Source organism: Papaver somniferum, chromosome 2 (assembly GCF_003573695.1).
Source record: "Papaver somniferum cultivar HN1 chromosome 2, ASM357369v1, whole genome shotgun sequence".
Taxonomy (NCBI): domain Eukaryota; kingdom Viridiplantae; phylum Streptophyta; class Magnoliopsida; order Ranunculales; family Papaveraceae; genus Papaver; species Papaver somniferum.
In genome coordinates, this window is record NC_039359.1 from 44,347,827 (window position 1) to 44,371,996 (window position 24,170).

A 24,170-nucleotide genomic window follows, 5' to 3' on the forward strand; every position below is an offset into this window, starting at 1 on the left:
CAAAACCCGCGGGTTGATATTCTTCACGGGTAGTCATTTCTTCAACCCGTGCCCGTAACGGGTAAAGCTTGCGGGTTCACGGGTTACCCGGCTTGTTAGATTAAAAATCAAATCAAATTTTAATTAAGTTAATTTAGGACAAATTACAAAGATCAAACACAAGTATTACAATAAACAAACACAAATCCTTCCAAATCCTTCCCTATAACACCTAACATACATCTAATCAGTCCATTTTCATAACTCCATATCCTGCTTTTCAAACTCAATCTTAACTCCATATCCTGCTTTTTGATCTTCCTGCTTTTTATAGGCCTGAGATGAACATCCCGGATCATAACTCCATATCCTGCTTTTTGATCTTCCTTAAAATAACCACTCACATGCAGAAGAACCATGTCTCTACTCTTAATAGTCTCCTCTATCCAGACTTGATGGCTGAGCACCATCACTGATGGCTGAGCACCATTAGCTGCGTAGATACATCTGTGTACCAACTCTCCCAACTTTATCCCTACATAATAAAAAAATCCTGAAGACTGTAAGAAACGGGCTTCAGGATTCACCCAAAAGAGATTAATAGATATACTTTCGACATACTTTCAAATTCAATTATAATATACAAGTTGATACATAAATTAGAGCACATGATACTCTTAGATTGCAAACAAATATAGCTAAGAGATGATTACCCTAACTAACAATAAATCAATGAACCAATACTTCTGAACTTGGTAGACGAAACATCTGAAAGAATCATGTGAGTAGTTCATATCAAATGGATTTAATAAACATTGTCCTCAAAAGATGAACAATGAGGATTGAGCAGCTGATAATTACTTCAGGTTAAAAGATGATCATTCAGAAGACACTCAGAAACAAAAATGCGTGAAAAAAATAACCTTATTCACAGATCTCCTTTCGGATAAGACTTTGATATGACCAACACTCTTCCGTCCAGCACCTGGTGTTAGTGCTTTAACCTCTATACCTCTATAATCATCTGGATGGGTCCACAGATGGCTATGTTTTGCAAAGAATGGTCCCAATGCTTCTGGTTCAACCTTATAAACCACCTTGTCTTGGACAATGCAAGCTGAGGGGTGTTTGTGGAGAAGGGTGAGTGCGGCATGGTTGTTGCACTGGTGCTCAATGTGGCGGGATGATGCACAGAGTTCTTTCTTGGGGTCAGAGTGTGTCGAGTTTGTGGAGCCCCTAACTTTCTCAAGTTATGAAATGATAAGTCAACTGAAGTTTTATCTGCATTAAATCATTCAACCAGACGACACCTAAAATCTTCACATCTTTAACTAGAGTAAGGATTTAAAAGGTACAGAACTGCATTATAACAAGTGATCTAAATATTAAAGAACTGACCGGGATGCTTTTTCCGAAACCACAAAGTCCCCAATTTTAAACCAAAATTTCACAAATTCCTTCACTGCATCAGTAAGATCTTCTCGTAGATCAATATTAGAAATAATCGATTGAAGAAGATAGTTACCAATTAGTTGTTTACCACGTTGTACCTGCAAAAAATATGAATACATGACTAGGCCAAATTTTCTGTCAAGTATCATTCTGCAGTTCATCTGTGTCGATTTCTAATCAGTGTTTGCTCATAATTCATAAAACCTGCAAGCATCAGCAATTCAACATTATTAAACCATGGTCTTTGTTAAGCTGAAATGTCCAAACATACGCTTCCAATAATACCCGTCTGAAATTTTTAAGAGTCATGGCCTGAAAGTGCCCTGGCATCAGTGGACGCTGCTTCTCCTTTACCACTCCATTGGATCTGGTGAAGCTGAAAATATTCAAACATCATATATGCATATGACCATTGATCAACTTTGAAAAGAAAAAACATCATTTAAGTTAATCTACTGCGTATTGTTACTTCAGTTAATTGAACAGCTCAAGATGTTGTTAATTAAACAGCTCAAAATGCTTTTAATTGAACAGCTTAAAATGCTGCTAATTGCTACTTCAGTTAATTGAACAACTCTTTAGTCGGTTTAAATGCTGTAGACGAAATAATTTTCAAGAGAAAGACGTAGTGAAAAAAGGACAAATGACGCACAAAGCACAGAACAACTGAGGCTTTCCACGGCCGAATTCACCGTAAGATTCATTAGGTGATCAGGTCTCAGTTCCTCTTGTTACAAGCAGGACTGTGTAAGTTCAATAAATATCGAAACACAACAATCTAGAGTCATAATCTACTGGTATTACCTTCAAAAACCGTGTTGAGTACTCTTGATTGTGATGTTATCTGAACGATCTCATGCATTCTTGGATGAAGTTAACTAGCACTAGAAAAACCCAGCAGAACCAACTCGACGCTCCAAATCTCTACTCTTAACCCACAGAGTCCCCAATTTTAAACCAAAATTTCACAAATTCCTTCACTGCATCAGTAAGATCTTCTCGTAGATCAATATTAGAAATAATCGATTGAAGAAGATAGTTACCAATTAGTTGTTTACCACGTTGTACCTGCAAAAAATATGAATACATGACTAGGCCAAATTTTCCATAAATGGTGAAGCAAAAGATGAAGCAATTCAGGAACATCTAACATTAACTGAATAGATAAAATAAGATTGCTTACGAGATGGGGTGTTTCTTTCTTCCCTACAACCATCTGATTTTTGTTAGCATCATCAAAGTGATTACTGTACAGAAGAACAAGTAACAAGAATTACAAACTGACACACACTAAAACATTGCTCTGCTAAAATAAAATTAGAACTTTTAATACACACATTGATAATTACAATACCTCCTGGATTCGAATTAATGACCAGATATGAAACATCTTGAAATTTCCCACAGAAGTATATTTCCTCATCACTACCAACAACCATACTTCGATCTATATTTCCTCAATTTCAAACTCAATCTTAACCACAGAGAAAACCCAACTTTTTTCCTTTTTAATTCACAACTTCTTCATCATCTTCTTTTTACTTAATTAACATCAGTAACACTATTATTAACACCAACGAAACCTTTCCCCTCAACTCTCGGTCTCAATCTCTCACTATCATTTCTAATTCTCCTCCAGCCGAAGAACACAGAAGAAGAGAACGAGCAGAAGAGGCAGAAGAAAAAAAGAGAATGATGTTTTAGGTTTAGCCTTTCCTTTTTATACCTTAAACGTAAGGATATGATTAGCCCTAGATAATCCGACGGTTATGATTAAATATAACTTATTATAAGCAATTTAGACGGGTTTACGGGTTGTACCCGCGGGTTCACGGGCCGGGACGGGTTAACCCGTTTACTCACAAGCCGACATTTCTCCAACCCGAACCCGGCTTGTTTTGGAACCAGCCGAGCCGGGTTCGGGTTTTCACGGGCCGGGCACGGGTTAACTCGCGGGTTTTGGCTTGTTTGCCAGCTCTACTCAAATTCATTAAACATGTATTGTTGTTGCTCACACAAGGGGAGATACAAAATTTTAAACAGTTCTGTGATATAGACGGTGTATGTAGTGAGATTCAAACTCGTTTAATGTAATTTTCGTATTTATTTACTTTAAAAAATTTTGATCTTCTATACTGTAAGTAAATAAAAAATAATCTTTACTGTAAATTTTTTTGATCTTCTATACTGTAAATTTTGATCTTCTATAATATAGAATAGAACTTCTTATGGATGCTGTAAACTCAGAAAAAACAATTACTAACTTGTATTTATATCGTGCTCAGATGTTGAGCAGAATAACGTCGAGATTTGCACAAGGAAAAAAGATGAATAATAAGAAACGCAAAGGTAAAGGTCCAATGGAGCCTGAAATAGACCCTAATGTTGGAGATTTGGAAGTTCCAGATACCGGGTTCGATGAAGATAGCGAAGATGAAACAACACCGTCCGTGGTATCCCTAGATAACTACAATTGCCTGGAAGATAGTGACAAACACGCTTCTACAGATATTACATATTCAAGCGATCCAAAATTCAGGTACCAACATCGTGGTTCACTCTTTTCGGTCATTGTTTATTATAAGGAGATAACAAAACATAGTCCAAAAATTAAATACATTATCGACAAGGCAGGATGGGGACGTTTATTAGCCATGGAAATAGGAGAAGCATCACACCCAGTGATTGATTATCTTGTTGAACGTTGGTGGGATACAACGCATACTTTTCACTTCCCTTTTGGTGAAATGGGATTCACGCCGCTTGATTGGGTAGTGTTGACAGGATTGAGTATTGGAATTGGGGATGATGTTCCGTATAACCCAGTCAAGTACAAATTTGATTATGTCCGTGAGCATGTTTTTCCAGAAATAGAAGAACCCTTAGATTATGAAGATCCCCCAATCTCTGGAAAAAAACGCCCCCCGGCACAGTGGATTTCAGATGCAATCACAATTAAATTTTTGACTACGTATTTCAAAGAAGATATCTTGGTTGCAGCTAATTTGGATGACAAACTTGCAGAAAAAGTGGCGAGGGCCTTTTTTATGTATGTTTTGGGAAATTTTTTCTTTTCCAATGCAAAGAACTACATTGATGCGGCTTGGTTAGCTGCTTTTGAGGATCTAAATGCAGTTGATATGTATGACTGGGGTGGTCCTGCTTTTGCAAAATTGTATGTGGCACTCAACGCATCTGGTAGGGGACAGAAGTCATTACTGGGCCGTTCCAAATATTAGAGGTAAATTATTATTTATTTTTATTTCATTTAAATGTATATTTTTTGGCAGTTGATTTATTTGGTTGGTTATGATGGAGTAGTTTTGGGGATATGAATATCTGGGCATATGTAGACCGTGCGACCCAACTAGTGAAGAAAAATGGCCAAGAACTTCCGGTGGAAAGCGAAGAAAAAGACTATCGATATTGTTCACTGTAGGAATGCGCTTAATCAGTTGACTGCAGACATCGTGACATGGAGACCGTGGGAATCCGCCATTGGTGTTCTTGACTCTGATGTTGGTCGCAGGGCTGTGGAGCTTTCAAACAAAAGGGTTATATTTACTTGGATTGGCAAGGTCAGTTAGTACGTTGTTTTTATATGAACATTATTACTTCAAAGTTATCATTTTATCCTAAGTTGAAGAACTTATTTTCTCTGATTACTGGTAATTTGACAGAATATGTGGTACCTAGGAGAACGATCTTGGAGGCAAAATCATCCTACTTTTGGAATTCCTAGAAATCCACCATTTAAAATTGGCGAGGTCAGTCATGAGAAAGCAAAACTTGTGAAAGAAGCTGGATGGGTAGATGCAAATATGTTTGTGAAAGCTGTTTCATATAATATGTATCTGCGATATTGGCGACATGTAACTAACTTCCATCAATTCGTGACCAAAGTCGATTGGGTAGTTGAATTACACGGGGTTGATGGTGACCGTGTTAAACACCTTATTCAACGACCTGCTCAGCATGTACCTATTCCACCACACAACAATTATCATACGTAAGTACATCCCGTCATTATATTAAAATATATGGTAATCTCATTTCTTAATTATTTTTTTTTAAACGACAGCCTGAAGCTTATAATCTAGTTCAAGAACATGCCGATTTTAATCGTGCGTTTCGCGAGTTTGTATTATATGAAACGGAAGACAGGATGATACGTTTAAAGGCAAAAGATGAAGTAATACGAGGCCTTGCAGCTCGTAACAATTACCTGGAGGATCAGATGCAATTCCGTATGCAACAAACGCCGCGTCCCCCTATTGGATTCGGCAGTTTTTCTGAAACTATCCCACCAGGGGTGTGGGCTCCAGTGAGTCAAGCATCAACAATGTCGTCTGTTAACCCCCATCCGAGAATGACGTTTATCCCACCACGGCAAACACCATCGCATACTCCTACTGATGAATAAGTAACTTTTTAGCCTCCACTTTGGATATGTACTTTTTAGCCTCCACTTTGGATACTCCTACAATATCCTATCTTATCTCTATATAGGGTTACTTTTTAGCCTCCATTTTCAGACTCCATTTTCATTCTGACATGTTGATTTCTTTTCAGCCTCCGTTTCGGTACTTGTAGTTTAATTAGTGTTATTTCTTTTTAAGCCTTCATTTTCAATCGGTCAGTGTCGCTTCTTTTTAGCTATAGTCTTAGTCTTTGCAGTGTCAATTCTTTTCACTCGCATTTTCAATCTGCAATGCCATAAGTGTCTATCATGTGTCTATAAAACCAATACTACATATCTCGGTGAATACAAACCAACACTGCAAATATTCTTCTTCTTCGAACTCTCCCAATCACTTCTCAAACTATACATTCCAATGGAATACTGTGACAATAACGCTGAATCTTCTTCTTCTTCGGACTCCGAATTTTCTTCTACTTCTTCTGCGATCTCTGATAACAGCTTTTACTCATCAGATGAAGATGCGGTTGCATTGAGCCGAAATAATCTAGCAGTTAGTTTGGGAACTGCCATTACAAGTATGACATGGTCTCATACTCGTATAAAAATACCAAGAAATCGTGAAGCCGGAGATATACTTCTCTGGAATGACTACTTTTCTGACAACCCCACCTACCCAGCTAACATATTTCGTAGGAGATTCAGAATGCGGCGAGAATTGTTCAACCGAATATTGGCAGATGTGGTGTCTAGAAATCCTTATTTTGCTCAAAAAAGAGATGCTTGTGGCATTCTTGGATTATCCCCTCATCAGAAAGTAACTGCAGCAATCCGAATGTTAGCTTATGGATGTGCAGCAGATGCAATAGATGAGTATTTACGCATTGGAGAAACCACCGTTTTAGAAGCAACCCGTCGGTTTTGCAAGACGATTGTGGTATTATATGGGAAAGAATATTTACGCTCACCAACTGCGGGTGATGTTGAACTGTTGCTGAAAGAAAACAAAGACAGGGGATTTCCTGGGATGCTGGGGAGCGTGGATTGTATGCATTGGAAATGGGATAGATGTCCGTCAGCAGAATCAGGAGTATACACCGCGTATAAAGGGAGTGAAAGTATTGTGCTAGAGGCAGTGGTGTCACATGATCTCTGGTTTTGGCATGCGTTTTTTGGTATGCCCGGCTCCTGCAATGATATTAATGTAATGAATCGTTCTTATATTTTTCGAAAACTTATCAACGGGAAAACACCACCGGTGAACTTTGAAGTAAACGGGCATGCATATGATATGGGATATTATCTCGGTGATGGCATTTATCCACAGATTGCTACTATTGTGATGGCCATTAAACAACCAGATACACCGAAAAAATATAAATTTTCATCGATGCAAGAGGGAGCACGGAAAGATGTAGAGCGTGGATTTGGTGTACTGCAACAACAATTTGCCATTGTCAAACAACCTGCACGAATGTGGAACCCGGATGTGCTTGCCTATATAATGAAAACGGTTATTATTTTACATAATATGATAGTGGAGGATGAGCGTCTTCCCGGTGATTGGCCACATGAATATGACTCACGTAGCAGGTCGGCACCGGTGAATATATCGAGGGTAGGTACTGAGGAACTTTCCAGAATGAGAGCTGCACATCGGCGTCATGCTATACACAATAAAGAAACACATTTTCGCTTGCGTCAAGATTTAATCGAACACATATGGTCAAATTTTGGAGATAATTATTAAGTTGGGATGGAAATATGTTGTATCGTATTTCTTCATCGGAAAATATGTTGTAACGTTGCTTACTAATGTACTATTTATCATATAAAAATTAAAATTCACTAAAATTGACTAAAACTCACTAATTTTTTTATTAATGATAAATATTAAGGTTCAACTAATTCGGTCATGCTTTAAGATTGGTTTCTTTTGCGTTGTAGTATTTCCATCTTTCGAAGTTCGAAGTACTCTCTTGTTACAGTGTCCAATGTAGAGACATCCTTCAACATTATGGCCAAGTCATCGTCCGCTTCTTTCTTTAAATCGAGTTTTTCTTGCCTAGCTTGTTTCGCCGCAAACTTTGCCGCAGACTTAGCTTGTATTGCTTCAAACTCAGCTTGTCTCTGTCCCATCTTCATTAGTGATTGTGCTTTGTAATGTTCATTGAAACTTTGATGCTCCTTAATTATATCCTCTAGCATTTCCTCCTGGGCATTGGATTTTGCTCTCCCTGTTTTCTTTAGTTGTTTCGATGCTTTCTTCCCCAACTGACGCTTACGTGTGTTCTCTATATCTCCAATATCTAGATCATCACTGGACTCGCCTGGAATTGTTTCCTCAATATCAGCGTTTTCCTCACCACTCTGAGAATCTTCCATTTCTTGGCCTGAATCAAACACAAACGTCGACCGTCCTGAATATTTGATACTATCTTTTAGAATTTCGTAGCACTCTTCGTGCTTAAATTTTTTGTTACCATTACTTTCTTTGAATCGCTTTCTTATCTCTTCAACCTGTTATTATTTTCAATACTCATCAGTTCCAATTACATGTATATAATTATTAAGGGTGCAAAAATTGACGATTACTTACCCTCAAGACTTCATTCCATCCGCTATGATATTCACCATCAACTTCCAACACTTTTGCAGAATAAAGTGAAACCTGTCTACTGATTCCCTGAAATCGACTCTGGATAGAAGTCCAAGTACGTTTTGGTTTACAAGGCAGGGCTTCTTCCAACTTATCTTTGATCCGACTCCATAATACTCTTTCTGGTTGATCGGTTCCGGTAGCAGAATCTTGAGATATGGCTAAATGGATTCTACATATCATTGTATCTTCTTCTGTTGTAAAATTGGGACCTCGTGGTGCCATATTTCTATATTTCTTGAAATAGAAATTATAAATGATAAGATTATGCAGAAATAAGTTTGTCAAATGCTATATATAGATATACGAAAGAGCCGTTGCAATCTATCAAACGGTCGGAAAATCAGAAAACCAAAATCAGAATTCCAAAATATAACCGTTGGCGCACGTAATACATGCGCCTGGTAACGGACGCTCGTAACACATGCGCTCCGAACAAACGCTCATAATACGAGCGTCCGTCCCAGACGCTCGTAAAACATGCGCCCACTCCAGACGGTCCTAATATATGCGCCCATCCCAGACGCTTCTAAAACATGCGCCCACTCCATACGGTCGTAATATATGCGCCTCACTCATACGCCCATAAAACATGCGTCTCACTCATACGCCCATAAAACATGCGTCTCACACAGACGTTAATAATACGTCCGTCTCCCGCATACGGTCATAATACATGCGCCCGGACCGGGCGCTTTTAGTAACTGCGTCCAAACCAGGCGTTTTTAATAACTGCGTCTGGTATGGGGCGTAGGTTTTATCTACGTATGGCCCGGCGGTGTTTATAATAACGCCTAACTCAAACGCTCTATATACATCCGCCCCATTATCATACGTTATTTATACGTACGCCCGATGTGGAGCGTCCACTATACTTCCGTCTGAAATCATACGCCCACTATACTACCGTCCCACTATTAATCATTTTAGTCTGGGTTGGCGACCACATTTGGTCGCAAACCCTAATTAACTGGACTAAATATGGTTTTAGTCAGTACCACTGCGGCTGAATTTGGGACCAAATTTGGGTATAGTCCCCAAATTTGGTCATGACTGTGGTTGCTCTAAGAATGCACTGTCTCAGTTTCAAATTTTTATTAACAAAATTGGTCTAATAACTTTTGTTCGCAAAATAGGTCCAATAATCCTTGTAATCTTATTTCTAGGTATCATAGACGACTAAAAATAAATGTTATTTTTATGTCTAAGAACATTAGCCCAAAACATTATGTCTGATTTTTCTACAGCAGACTAAAATACTCTCCTTTTATGAATTAACTTTAAATTTCTCTTATTCTTTGTTATTGTCGATCCGTTAACTTTTTCCTTCCTCGAATATTTATCTCTATATCTAACCCCATCAATTCGATGAATCATATCATCTTATTTAAAAAAAATATCAACTTCATCAAAATCCATTAAAAACAGCTAACCCCATTAATATCGGTTTTAGATTACCATCCATCGAATTATACCATTTTAAACAGTTATTTCCGATTTCCAAAAAAGTTGAAGCCAATTTTAGCTTTAGGTTTAACTAGCCTTATAAGTCTACCCCTTATGAGAATCAAGAACCTTCAAATGATTCGTACCCATCTAAGGCGAAACTTTAAGGATTAGTAACACACTAAAAAAATACAAATGCAAGAGAATTTAAGCTTAGAGATTGATATTGAAACTGATTGAAAATCCAATCTTACGAAAAATATACATAACCCTCTTTCTCTTTTCTCCGGAAAGGTCCTGTATATTGAATAGTGTGGATATAAATTTAAATTATGTCAAAATTATACAAAATCTGTGAATCGCTTCACATGTATAAGAGAGAGAAATTTTGTGTGAACAAAGTTTTTATGGCCCGAACTAGTGGTAGTAAAGTTCTTACAATTGGAGTTGGTGGTGGTACGAAATAGTGGCAGTAACGTTTGGTAGTGGTGTTGCATATTATAAGGTTTCTTAATATTGAAGAAGGTGGTGGTGGTACCTAGTAGTGTTTGGTAGTGGTGGCGGTCGGAGTTTTTGTTTGTGTTGGAAGTTGTGGCAACGATTGTTATTATAGAAGGATGAATCTCGGTTAATATTTGTAAAGAAAGATGTTATGTTGGTTTAAGTCAGGATGTATCTGGTTTAAGCCAAGATACAATCAGTTACATTCTAGTTGTTTTTTGCATGATTTTGTTGTATCCTAGTTTAAATTTGGATGTAATCAGTTTCAAAATCTACCTATTTTTGAATAATCCTTCTAATTTTTAGTTCAAGTGGGGATGCATCCAGTTTCATCCTAACAATTTTATGGATAATTTGCATACCTATTAGTGTAAGCTAGGATGCATTCGTTTCATTCTAGCTATTTTTTAAATAACATATTTTCTTAATTTAATTCAGGATACATCCAGTTTCATCCTAGATTTTTTTCAAAAAAAAATAATCTATCTTAGCTTAAGTCAGTATGCAACCAGTTTCATCCTAGTTATTTTTTGAAAAAAAAAATATCTTAGTTTAAGATGACATGCAACCAGTTTCATCCTAGTTATTTTTTCAAAAAAAAATGTTCTATCTTAGTTTAAGTTAGGATGCAACCAGTTTCTAACTATCTATTTTTTATCGAAAAAAAGATTTCAGCTGAAAAATGGATCTTGTTTTGTAGTGGATCAAAAATCCTTTCCAAATATATAAATTTTATGAAACTCCAACTTATATTTTGCAAATTATGATTTTTTTTTGTGATTGTTTTTAAATTTAGATTAGGGACATTATTGTATAGGATTTTGGTGTCCATTTCACCAATTCCTAATGTTTATATGTCCATTATAACCATGTTTTTGGTATTCTTGGGAAATATACCCAATTTATCTTTTCTGTTCAAGTCTAATCAACTTTCTTTTTACAAACCATTTGTTAATGAACAACAAACTAAAATTTTGGTCAAACTAGTTTGTTATTATATAATTTATATTTTACCCTTAAAATTTGAATCTTTCGGTTAAGACTTCAGCAATGTGGATTCAACAATTTGAATCTTTTGATATGCAGTACTCTCCTCCTCACGAGACAAAAAATTCAAGTTGGTTGTGGAAAAGTTTCTGTGATGGTCTTCAAATTTTAATAAAAATATGTTAAATGAAAAGTGGGTGATGGTTTGACTGTTAATATTTGGACTTCAAATTGGAATCCTTCAATGTCTACTGCTCTTCAAGATTTGGATGCTCTGCATCTTAATGATTTACAATGGGTTTCTCAATACATTGACTTACCTTCTGCTCAATGGAATATTAATCTTCTGCGACAACTTTTTACTACTGAACAGGTGAATTCAATCTTAACTATACCCATTCAACTTGATCAACATGACACTCTTGTTTGGCCTATCATTATAACATGTATCTTTACAACATATTCAACTTATAAAATATTATGTGATAAGTATTCTCACGATAATGTATCTTTAAACATGACTCTGCAATTGTGTCTTAAATTTTGGAAGTTGAAGATGTCGTATAAATTTCAAAGTTTTCTATGGAAAAGTTTTCACAATGATCTGTCTGTAAAGGCTCGATTATTTCGTCATCTGGATACTTTTGATCAACAATGTATTCTTTGTAATACTGGTCATACAGAGGATATTAATCATATGCTTCTTCATTATCCTTTTTCTCAAGCTGTCCGGAGAAATTTTCTGCCTCATCATTTTTCTGCTATAATGCAACATTATACACTGTAATCTTGGATTCAAAGTTGGCAGTTGTAGGATTCTCTTATAAACATCTATACTACCCCAAACTCATATTATTGTCTGCATTATGTAATTTATTTGGAAACATAGGTATAAAGTAATCTTTAGTAATCTGACTCCTAACTTAAACACAGTGATTCATCAGGTCAGTCATTACATTACTCTGTATCATTTAAATATTATTTCTGATAACAGTCATAGTCTGCATCATTCAGTTAGAGTTAGAAATACTATGAATAATACTTAGCAGCCTCCTCCTATGCATGTTTATAAAGTTAACAGTTATGCTTCCTCCAGTCCTTATATTTACTAGCGGAAATGGGTATTAATACCAGAAACTATGCAGGACAATATGTGGTGGGAAAAGGAGTAATAAAAAAGGAAATCAATGTGCGTCAAGTTGAAGCCTGGTATTTTTAGAAGCTATGGAAATGACAACTACGTATGTTTGGTCTCGGGTTATTTTTGAAACTGACAACCTTAATATAAGCTCTTATCTAACAAATAGTTCTTCACTTCCTCTTTGGCAGAGTATTCCTATCCTTCGGAAATGTGTAAATCAATATACAATTTGTAAGGACCCTCAAGGACGTCAACGCTATTTGACCGGTTTAGCAATAGTCAAGAGACGATTTAGTCGATAATGACTCGATTAGCTAATATAGATTTTAATTAATAGAAATTAATCTAACAACGATTTAGATACGAGACTTGTATCATTAGATAGGTCTCAAAAAAGTTAGGCGAAATAGACTACTCGAACGTGTCATTCGGATACCGGACGAAGAAGTTATCATTGGTTGAGTATGAATGGCAGATTAGTCCTTTTGTAGAAAAACCGTCTTGCCTCCCCTTATCAAATCTCGTGGGTACCTTAGTTTTTTCCTTGGTCTTATCTAACCAAACCGAGAAGATAACTCACATTTCTTTTCTTCTTTCTTCTTTTCTCTTCTCTCTTCTGTTCTTTTTCTTCTTCTGTTTCTTCACCTCTGAAGAATTCGCGTGAGAACTCTGCTGCTGTAAAGTCGAGAGCGTAGCAGGAACATCGGGGTTTGATAGATGCTGCTGGTGGTGGTGAATCTGTTTGTTGTTGATTCAAATTCGGATCTGAGATGAATTGAGAATTAGGGTTCTGGGATGGTTTCGAGTTTGTGTAAAATTGGAGTTGGGGATCGAAACAAGAAGAGATAGAACAAGGATGGCTTGTTGTTAGATTGAAGAACATGAGGGTGGTAGTTCAATTAAAGTTATGAAGTTGATTCAGTGAATAAACAAAGAGTTGGGGTTTCTGTGGTTTCAATGGAAGTTCAATTTAGGTGATGATTAAGAAGAAATTAGAGGATGGGTGTTGAGGAACGTGATTAAAGAAGATTGTTATGGTTTTAATTTGGGGTTTTGGCTACAAGGAATAAGATGGATTAAGAAATTTGAAGAATTAGGGTTCATATTCTTCCCCAATTTATGAACTAGAGTTTCAGCAGAATTGATTTGATAAATTAGCAATTCAGAAGACGCTATTGGTTGGGTGAGTCTTTAATTGTTCTGAACTTAAGTAATTTGAATTGAACTGCTTTAATTAATGAGTTTATGAATTATGAGTTGTAATTGAAGATGCAATTGATTTGTGATTGAGATACTCGTGGAATGGAACTGGGATTATGGATGAGAAGATGTTGACTTTGAAATTATCGTAACTGGAATTGTGTGGAATTGAGTGAAGAAACAGATGATGGGATTTCAGTAGTGTATGATTGTTGTAGAATGTAGGTGAAATAATTGGTGGTATTACAGGTTCTGTAAGAAGAGATGTGGTTTTGAATGAGTTATAAGATATGGATGAGTTTAGCTAGATTATTAGGAGGTTTAGTGGTTGTATTGGTTGAGTCTGGTGGATGTAAGATGGTGATTGTCTTAAGATGGAATTGAAGGTGTTGGTGATGTTGAACTAGACAGTTATAGCTGGAAGGGGAAAAGAAAGAGTCGAACAGAATTGAATCAGATTGTATTGCAGGGAAGAGTTGAGTGTAGTGAAGTCATAGAAGTTATGTCTAAAGAAGTGGAATGAGATATTATGGGACTGAGTTATAGGAATGGAGTATGTTTGAGTGTAAACAATGGGATTGGTGCAGATGTAATGAGGTGGTGGTAGTGTTGTTGAAGTTCATGGAACTGCAGTTGCAGTTATAGTAGTATTGTTTGTGTGTTTGAGAGTTTTAGAGATGCAGTGGCAGTATAGATGTGCTGGTTTGTTTGAGTTGAGAAGAGAGTTAATGCATCTACTGCAATTGCAGTTAGTGTATATTAACAACAATCGATTCAAAGGATGAACCAGCAGATCGTGGATCTCGAGTTAGGCGTGGCTTGTCATCAAAAAAGGTGGGAACACATTTGACTCTTTGGTAACCATTATTGTTTTTCCTTTACAACAGTTTATGTTTAACAAACTCATGTATTTCTGTTTGTGCGTTCTATGCACTATTTAAATTGTTTTACGATAATTCTGTTGATTCTGTTAATCTTTCCATGGTTTGGTAAGGGCCTGTAATGTATTGTGGTCAATATGAATTGTTATGGGAAATAAGAATTTCCACGTGTGGTATATAGGATATGCTCCTTCACATTTATACCTAGATCTTTTATGATATATTGGTCGGCAGCTTGCAAGTTCGGAATTGTCGATATCAATACTTACGGTTAGGTGTGGATTTGCGAGTTCGGAATTGCACAACCATAGTATACATTGTTTGAAGAAGGAGTTTGTCCATATACATGTTTGTTTACTTCTGTGAGGGTATGCTCTTTCACATTTATATCTACATGAATTCAGCTTTTATGCTTATATCGGTCGACAGTTTGCGAGTTCGGAATTGTCGACATTCGTATTTACGATTAAGTGTGTAGTTGCGAGTTCGGAATTGCACAACCGTAGTATACTTTGTTTGAAGAAAGAGCTTGTCCATATTCGTGTTTGTGTACCTCAATGACTTGGTCACTATTTAATGTCCGGGAAAAACATTCTTGTTTTTCTGAATCTTATTTATGATTACTTAGAAGTTAAATGTTAATTATTCCCACTTTCAGTTTTCAGAGACAGATCAGAATTGCGCAGCGAAAGCCACAAGTGTTGAAGCTTGGTATTTTTAGAAGCTATGGAAATGACAACTACATATGTTTGGTCTCGGGTTATTTTTGAAACTGACAACCTTAATATAAGCTGTTATCTAACAAATAGTTCTTCACTTCCTCTTTGGCAGAGTATTCATATCCTTCGAAAATGTGTAAATCAATATACAATTAACTTTGTTTAGTCTTTGTGAGTTTGTTTATCGAGTTGTAATAAACCTGCTGATGCTTAAGAAAACACTGCGAGTATGCTTAATCTTTATGGGAAATGATGGTTATGTCCACCTGGTATCTTAATTTCTCACATAGATAATGATGTAAGATTAACTTCTATTTTAAAATGATGGTTTCGTTGCTAGAAATAATACCATAGGAAATAAAAAATTCCTCAATGGTTATTATTTAAGCAGGGTAAAAAAATGTAATTATTTTAACAATTCTTTAATAGATGCGCACGATAAAAGAATATTCCCACCCAAATAAAATTAATTGTTAATTTTTCCACAACTAAGGTGCCAGTCCTTGAAGCTACGAAAATACCGATTTTTTTTTCAAATTCGTATTAAAAATATTTAAATATTACCTAAAAATGTAATTAGATTCAAATATCTTGATTGTAGGAGAGAACATAGACAAATTGGAAATTAGGGTTCATGTTCTTCCCCAAAATTGAAAATTAAGGTTTGATTTTTTTATTAAGAAGATGACGGGGTTGTTTATGGGTTGAATTGTTTGTTATTTAAGTAAAGAAAAGAAATCATAACCATCTGCTTCACTCAAGGATTTCAATCCAAGGCAAAGTCTTCATTACTCATCTAGATTCTGTTATGTTCTTATAAAACATGGTGGTGATTGTTATCAATGGATTCAAGTATTTACTGCATTAGCTGTGATTAAGATATTTCATACTTTTGATCAAAGGAGTTTAGATTGAGTTTGGTAAAATATTTGCAATTCAGAAACTGTTGAGGAGGTAATGCAAAATTGGTAGTGATGATTGTGTTCAGAGTTAAGTATTCTACAAATAGTTGTGATGGTGCTGAGTATTGTAGAATGCATAAATTAGTTGAGATGGTAATGGAGTTGAATTGCATTATTTATGGTAGGGCTGTCAACGGGTCCTGGTACCACTGGACTCAGAACCGGGGCCTAATTATAAAAGTTGGGTCCAGTATCTAAATTTGTGGACCCAAAACCAGACCCATTAAAAATATCGGGTACCCGTTATTTACTAAGAAAACTATAAAAAAATCTCAAAAACTTAATATCGTTCTCTCATTGGAATGAATCTAATTATTTTTATAAAAGTTTATCATTATTTATTTATCAATGTACTATAATAAAAAAATCAAAAATGAAAAAGAAATCAAACCCAAGACTAGCAAAATACTTATAATCTTTTTAAAAAAATGAATAAAAGAATGAATAACCAGGTACCCGGATCCTAAGTTGTTAATGGGTCCAACTTTAAGACCCAAACCCGGAACCGAATTTACCAGATACAATTCCGATTCCGGGTAATGCGTACCCATTGACAACCCTAATTTATGGGATGATTTGGATACGATAAAAATATTTCAGGTAGTGTGGTTGTGGTGTTGTTTTGGAATTGAAGCTAGGAATGCATCCATCAATGTAGGTAATGCATTTGATTTTAGGCATGTTCTGTGTGCACCATGATGGCTCAATAGAACCAATTGATCTGAACCAATTTGTAAGGACCCTCAAGGACGTCAACGCTATTTGACCGTTTTAGCAATAGTCAAGAGACGATTTAGTCGATAATTACTCGATTAGCTAATATAGATTTTAATTAATAGGAATTAATCTAACAATGATTTAGATACGAGACTTGTATCATTAGATAGGTCTCAAAAAGTTAGGCGAAATGGACTACTCGAACGTGTCATACAGATACCGGACGAAGAAGTTATCATCGGTTGAGTATGAATGGCAGGTTAGTCATTTTGTAGACAAACCGTCTTTCCTCCCCTTATCAAATCTCGTGGGTACCTTAGTGTTTTCCTTGGTCTTATCTAACCAAACCGAGCAGATAACTCACATTTTTTTTCTTCTTTCTTCTTTTCTTTTCTCTCTTCTGTTCTTTTTCTTCTTCTTATGTTTCTTCACCTCTGAAGAATTCGCTGAGAACTCTGCTGCTGTGAAGTCGAGAGTGATAGGTGTTTAAAACACCTAATTTACTACGTAGTAGTTATGCTTTCTTTGCTATTTTTTCTTGTGAATTCTGTATTTTACGTTTGTTTTGAGTGTTTTAGGTATTTTGGAGTCGCACTGAGGAAAAGAAGAAGAAATCACCCAATTTGTGCGAAATGGGCAATATTATCATTTTATAGGCGAACACTATCTGGAGTCCATTCAGTGTTAAGGGGCAACTCTACTTGAAGGAGTACTAAATACATATCAGCTGAGGATAAGGGGACGGACTTTGGTTGACCCTTATTAGAAGTGACCGGCTGTCATTATCCATCCTTACCCTAAACCTAAATTCGAGAGAGATGTCTCTCATTCATCCCAATCATTTGCAAACTTAAAATTCAAAGAAAAAGAAAAGAGGCAGCAGCTGCTGCTGTTACTTCCGAGATAACAGATCGAGAAGATATGAAGAAATTGAGAGATGGGTTTGCTGAGGATCTGAATCTGATAAAGGGGTTGATGGTCGTGACAAATCGAGACAGAGATTAGCAGGATGACTCTGTGATTGAAGATTGTTTGGTGATTGAAGTCGACAGATAGAGATGTTGATTAGGTCTTGCTGTGGAGGATAAATGGAGTCCGATAACTGAAATTGAAGAACAAAACAGGATAGGGTTTGATTCAAAATGGGTTTTTGGTTTGAATCTGTGAGTTAATTGAAGATGGGTTTTATTCTGAATCTGAGATGATGGAAGATGGGCTCGATTTGAGAGAGCATTAAGCAAGGTATTGACGTTGTTTCGATGAAAGATGGAATTGTAGAGAAGATGGTGATTTTCATGGGTTGGTGGTGCTGTTGAAGGTGATTTAGGGTTTGAGAAGATATTGCAGATGGAAATTGATTGAACTGAAGAAGGAATCGAAGCTGGTAGAGAGAAATGAGAAGTTGCTGTTGATCTCAGAAATGGAAGTGTTGCTGTGAATTAGAACATGAGATTGAGATGGAGAAGAACAGATGGGTTGTGGATGTTTCTCTGAGTTCGAATGAGAAGATTGGGTTTTGAGAAATGGCGATGAAGACAAATGAGATGATTGAAGAAGAACTGAGACCAGAGAAGGGAATTGATGGGTTTGTGATGATTTAGGGTTCAACCATGTTACAGATCGAGAAGAAGATGGTGAGGGAGATAGGGGTTGACTGAATTGATGAATCTGAGCTGTGGTGCAGAGACAAAGAAGAAATAGGGGTTTGAGTTTCTGTTGCTCTCTGAGTTTGAATGAGAAGAGTTGGAGATTCTGGTGGTGGCCGTCACTTTATTTAAAAACGGAGATATGAACCGGAAGAGTTTGTTGGCGGTTGAAATTGCGAGATTGATGATGATGGATGTGCAGTTTGCTATGGAGGAGATTGTTGTGGTTGATGGTCTGAGATCGAGAAAGAATTGGTAGATTGAAAGAATTCTGATGCTGCCATTCACTGCAGAGATGGGTACTGGTGTTGTGAAGAACAGATGAAGCTATATGAAATTTGATTAGATGTATGCTAGGATTTGTTACAGGAATTGGCCTGAATTCGGCCTGAGGAATGCCAGAAAACAAACGAGACTCTGCTGAAATCATTTCTCGGCTGAGTCAACTCAATACCGGCCGATGAGCCGATTCAACCAAGCCAGTACGACCATTCAGCCAAGTCAAGTCATCTGATTCGTTGCTGACTGAGTGGCTGACTCTCTCTTTCCTTGACTACCAACGACTGTTAGTTTTACCGTTCATTAACGGTATCAGACGGTATATTCCTCAATTGACCGGAAGTGATATTCAGGTAGCCGGCGGTGAATTTCAGGCAGGATTCCGGTGATCCCGAGAACTCTTCAGGCGACTCAACTAGTGAAGAATTTTTTAGACTCATGGGTTTGAAGAATTGGGTTTGGATTTGGAAAGAGAAGATGGAAGATTTGAGAAAGACTTGGATTTGGAAGTTGAGCTACAAAGGGAAAGGGATTCTATTCCTAAGAGGAGTTAAAGAAAATTGAAGCCTATAAATAAGAGAAGTTCTCTACACACACTTCTATACCTCTACACACACAACAGTTGTGTTTTTGCTTGCCTTTTCAAAATTCTTCTTTTAATTATTTGTGTGAACTTTAAAAAATTCTCCCTTTAATTATTTGTGTGAATTTCAAAAACATGAGTAGCTAATTTTCTTATTGATTGAGGATGAATTCCTAGTTCTTAACATGTTTTGAGTTTTGTTTTTAAATCTACTTTGAAGTTTTTCACATGATTATCGTTTGTTTTTACTAATAGGAATGTTTACACATTCATGGTTGATTGATAGATTGTTTAGGTGACCAACTAAATTGATTTGTTAATTGATCTAAAGCTAGTGAAAGTTAGGGGATAAGTAATCGTTTCTTGACTCTTTACACGAGTAGCAAACACGAGACCTTGCAGAGGGATTCCGTGGAGCAATTGTGTGTGAAAACAACGTTAGCAAGTAGACCTTGAACTAAGAGTCTAACTATTAATATCAACCTAATAAATTCATAAATCTTAATGCGTTTAACTAAATTACATCTTGAGTGAGCTACTACTAGGTGGTTTAGTGAATAGAATCTGGTAGTCGAGAACTTTCGTATCTGGTGATACTAGGGATTTAGGGGTTTAGCACTGAGCTAGATGTTTTACCTACGGATGGTGATAATCTGTGACTAATAAAAAGTGGAAAAGAACATAACTTGATTTATTGTTTTGCAACGAAGAAGGATTCCTTGATCTAATCTCTCTTATTGGTTTCAACATACACTTTTAATTGCTTTGTTTATTTCTTTTGCTTTTCAAAACCAACCTCCCCCCCACCCCCCTTTTCGTGACAACTTTACAACTAAAAATCTCTTGCTCTTCGTGGGAACGAACTTGACTACACTATATTACTTGTTAATTAGGTGGAAAAACATTAATTAATTTGTTGTGGTTATGACACGCATCAGAGAGCGTAGCAGGAACATCAGGGTTTGATAGATGCTGGTGGTGGTGGTGCCTGTGTTTGTTGTTGATTCAAATTCAAATCTGAGATGAATTGAGAATTAGGGTTCTGAGATGGTTTCAAGTTTGTGTAAAATTGGAGTTGGGGATCGAAACAAGAAGAGATAGAACAAGGATGGCTTGTTGTTAGATTGAAGAACATGAGGGTGGTAGTTCAATTAAAGTTATGAAGCTGATTCAGTGAATAAACAAAGAGTTGGGGTTTCTGTGGTTTCAATGGAAGTTCAATTTAGGTGATGATTAAGAAGAAATTAGAGGATGGGTGTTGAGGAACGTGATTAAAGAAGATTGTTATGGTTTTAATTTGGGGTTTTGGCTACAAGGAAGAAGATGGATTAAGAAATTTGAAGAATTAGGGTTCATATTCTTCCCCAATTTATGAACTAGAGTTTTAGCGGAATTGATTTGAGAAATTAGAAATTCAGAAGACGCTATTGGTTGGGTGAGTCTTTAATTGTTCTGAACTTAAGTAATTTGAATTGAACTGCTTTAATTAATGAGTTTATGAATTATGAGTTGTTATTGAAGATGCAATTAATTTGTGATTGAGATACTCGTGGAATGGAACTGGGATTATGGATGAGAAGATGTTGACTTTGAAATTATCGTAACTGGAATTGTGTGGAATTGAGTGAAGAAACAGATGATGGGATTTCAGTAGTGTATGATTGTTGTAGAATGTAGGTGAAATAATTGGTGGTATTACAGGTTCTGTAAGAAGAGATGTGGTTTTGAATGAGTTATAAGATATGTATGAGTTTAGATAGATTATTAGGAGGTTTAGTGGTTGTATTGGTTGAGTCTGGTGGATGTAAGATGGTGATTGTCTTAAGATGGAATTGAAGGTGTTGGTGATGTTGAACTAGACAGTTATAGCTGGAAGGGGAAAAGAAAGAGTCGAACAGAATTGAATCAGATTGTATTGCAGGGAAGAGTTGAGTGTAGTGAAGTCATAGAAGTTATGTCTAAAGAAGTGGAATGATATATTATGGGACTGAGTTATAGGAATGGAGTATGTTTGAGTGTAAGCAATGGGATTGGTGCAGATGTAATGAGGTGCTGGTAGTGTTGTTGAAGTTCATGGAACTGCAGTTGCAGTTATAGTAGCATTGTTTGTGTGTTTGAGAGTTTTAGAGATGCAGTGGCAGTATAGTTGTGCTGGTTTGTTTGAGTTGAGAAGAGAGTTAATGCATCTACTGCAATTGCAGTTAGTCTATATTAACAACGATAGATTCAAAGGATGAACCAACGGATCGTGGATCTCGAGGTAGGCGTGGCTTGTCATCAAAAGAGGTGGGAATACATTTGACTCTTTGGTAACCATTATTGTTTTTCCTTTACAACAGTTTATGTTTAACAAACTCATGTATTTCTGTTTGTGCGTTCTATGCATTGTTTAACTTGTTTTACGATAATTCTGTTGTTTTTGTTAATCTTTCCATGGTTTGGGAAGGACCTGTAATGTGTTGTGGTCAATATGAATTGTTATGGGAAATAAGAATTTCCACGTGTGGTATATAGGATACGCTCCTTCACATTTATATCTAGATCTTTTATGATATATTGGTCGGCAGTTTGCGAGTTCGGAATTATCGATATCAATACTTACAATTAGGTGTGGATTTGCGAGTTCGGAATTTCACAACCATGGTATACATTGTTTGAAGAAGGAGTTTGTCCATATACATGTTTGTTTACTTCTGTGAGGATATGCTCTTTCACATTTATATCTACATGAATTCAGCTTTTATGCTTATATCGGTCGATGACATCCATATTTACGATTAGGTGTGGATTTGCGAGTTCGGAATTGCACAACCGTAGTATACATTGTTTGAAGAAAGAGCTTGTCCATATTCGTGTTTGTGTATCTCAGTGACTTGGTCACTATTTAATGTCCGGGAAAAACATTATTGTTTTTCTTAATCTTGTTTATGATTACTTAGAAGTTAAATGTTAATGATTCCCACTTTCAGTTTTCAGAGACATATCAGAGTTGCGCAGCGAAAGCCACAAGTGTTGAAGCCTGGTATTTTTAGAAGCTATGGAAATGACAACTGCATATGTTTAGTCTCGGGTTATTTTTTGAAACTGACAACCTTAATATAAGCTCTTATCTAACAAATAGTTCTTCACTTCCTCTTTGGCAGAGTATTCCTATCCTTCGGAAATGTGTAAATCAATATACAATTAACTTTGTTTAGTCTCTGTGAGTTTGTTTATCGAGTTGTAATAAACCTGCTGATGCTTTAGAAAACACTGCGAGTGTGCTTAATCTTTATGGGAAATGATGGTTACGTCCACCTGGTATCTTAATTTCTCACATAGATAACGATGTAAGATTAACTTCAATTTTAAAATGACGGTTTCGTTGCTAGAAATAGTACCATAGGAAATAAAAAAATTCCTCAATGGTTATTATTTACGCAGGGTAAAAAAATGTAATTATTTTAACAATTCTTCAATAGATGCGCACGATAAAGAAATATTCCCACCCAAACAAAATTAATTGTTAATTTTGCTACAACTAAGGTGCCAGTCCTTGAAGCTAAGAAAATGCCGATTTTTTTTTTAAAATTCGTATTAAAAATATTTAAATATTACCTAAAAATGTAATTAGATTCAAATATCTTGATTGTAGGAGAGAACATAGACAAATTGGAAATTAGAGTTCATGTTCTTCCCCAAAATTGAAAATTAGGGTTTGATTTTTTTATTAAGAAGATGACGGGGTTGTTTATGGGTTGAATTGTTTGTTATTTAAGTAAAGCAAGGAAATCAGAACCATCTGCTTCACTTAAGGATTTCAATCCAAGGCAAACTCTTCATTACTTATCTAAATTCTGTTATGTTCTTATAAAACATGGTGGTGATTGTTATCAATGGATTCAAGTATTTACTGCATTAGCTGTGATTTAGATATTTCATACTTTTGATCAAAGGAGTTTAGATTGAGTTTGGTAAAATATTTGCAATTCAGAAACTGTTGAGGAGGTAATGCAAATTGGTAGTGATGATTGTGTTCAGAGTTAAGTGTTCTAAAAATAGTTGTGATGGTGCTGAGTATTGTATAATGCATAAATTAGTTGAGATGGTAATGGAGTTGAATTGCATTATTTATGGTAGGGCCGGCAACGGGTCCTGGTACCACTGGACTCAGAACGGGGCCCTAATTATAAAAGTTAGGTCCGGTATCTAAATTTGTGGACCCAAAACCAGACCCATTAAAAATACCGGGTACCCGTTATTTACTAAGAAAACTATAAAAAAATCTCAAAAACTTAATATCGTTCTCTCTTTGGAATGAATCTAATTATTTTTATAAAAGTTTATCATTATTTATTTATCAATGTACTAAATAAAGATTAAATGTAATGAAAAATCAAAAATGAAAAAAGAAATCAAACCCAAAACTAGCAAAATACTTATAATTTTTTTTAAAAGATGAATAAAAGAATGAATAACCGGGTACCCGGATCCTAAGTTGTTAATGGGTTCAACTTTAAGACCCAAACACAGAACCGAATTTACCAGATACAACTCCGGTTCCGGGTAATGCGTACCCATTGACAACCCTAATTTATGGGATGATTTGGATATGATGA

The 24,170-nt window shown here is 36.0% G+C and overlaps 2 protein-coding genes and 1 long non-coding RNA gene across 3 annotated transcripts; 2 read left to right on the top strand and 1 right to left on the bottom strand.

Moving 5' to 3' along the window:
* Window positions 1-4,846: 4,846 nt before the first annotated feature.
* LOC113353173 lies at window positions 4,847-5,730 on the top strand. The gene is made up of 3 exons (XM_026596862.1): window positions 4,847-5,009; window positions 5,112-5,440; window positions 5,513-5,730. The coding sequence occupies exons 2-3, from the start codon at window positions 5,115-5,117 to the stop codon at window positions 5,529-5,531; spliced, it is 345 nt and encodes a 114-aa protein (XP_026452647.1). The 5' UTR covers window positions 4,847-5,009; window positions 5,112-5,114; the 3' UTR covers window positions 5,532-5,730.
* A 2,041-nt stretch (window positions 5,731-7,771) lies between these two features.
* LOC113350906 lies at window positions 7,772-9,533 on the bottom strand. Its single transcript, XM_026595009.1, has 3 exons — window positions 9,509-9,533; window positions 8,451-8,747; window positions 7,772-8,371 (listed from the first exon to the last, which is right to left on the bottom strand). The coding sequence occupies exons 2-3, from the start codon at window positions 8,733-8,735 to the stop codon at window positions 7,772-7,774; spliced, it is 885 nt and encodes a 294-aa protein (XP_026450794.1). The 5' UTR covers window positions 8,736-8,747; window positions 9,509-9,533.
* Window positions 9,534-13,164: 3,631 nt separating this feature from the next.
* LOC113347509 lies at window positions 13,165-15,650 on the top strand. The gene is made up of 2 exons (XR_003359005.1): window positions 13,165-14,619; window positions 15,325-15,650. It is a non-coding gene; the product is annotated as an uncharacterized LOC113347509 (long non-coding RNA).
* The last annotated feature ends 8,520 nt before the right edge of the window (window positions 15,651-24,170 follow it).

What these genes read in the sequence shown, in the direction of transcription:
- LOC113353173 (XM_026596862.1), top strand. Translation starts at nt 5,115, where the DNA reads ATGTGGTACCTAGGAGAACGATCTTGGAGGCAAAATCATCCTACTTTT.
- LOC113350906 (XM_026595009.1), bottom strand. Translation starts at nt 8,735, where the DNA reads ATGGCACCACGAGGTCCCAATTTTACAACAGAAGAAGATACAATGATA. An exon ending in GATGGAATGAAGTCTTGAGG is followed by an intron (nt 8,372 to 8,450) that starts GTAAGTAATCGT and finishes AAATAATAACAG; the next exon opens with GTTGAAGAGATAAGAAAGCG.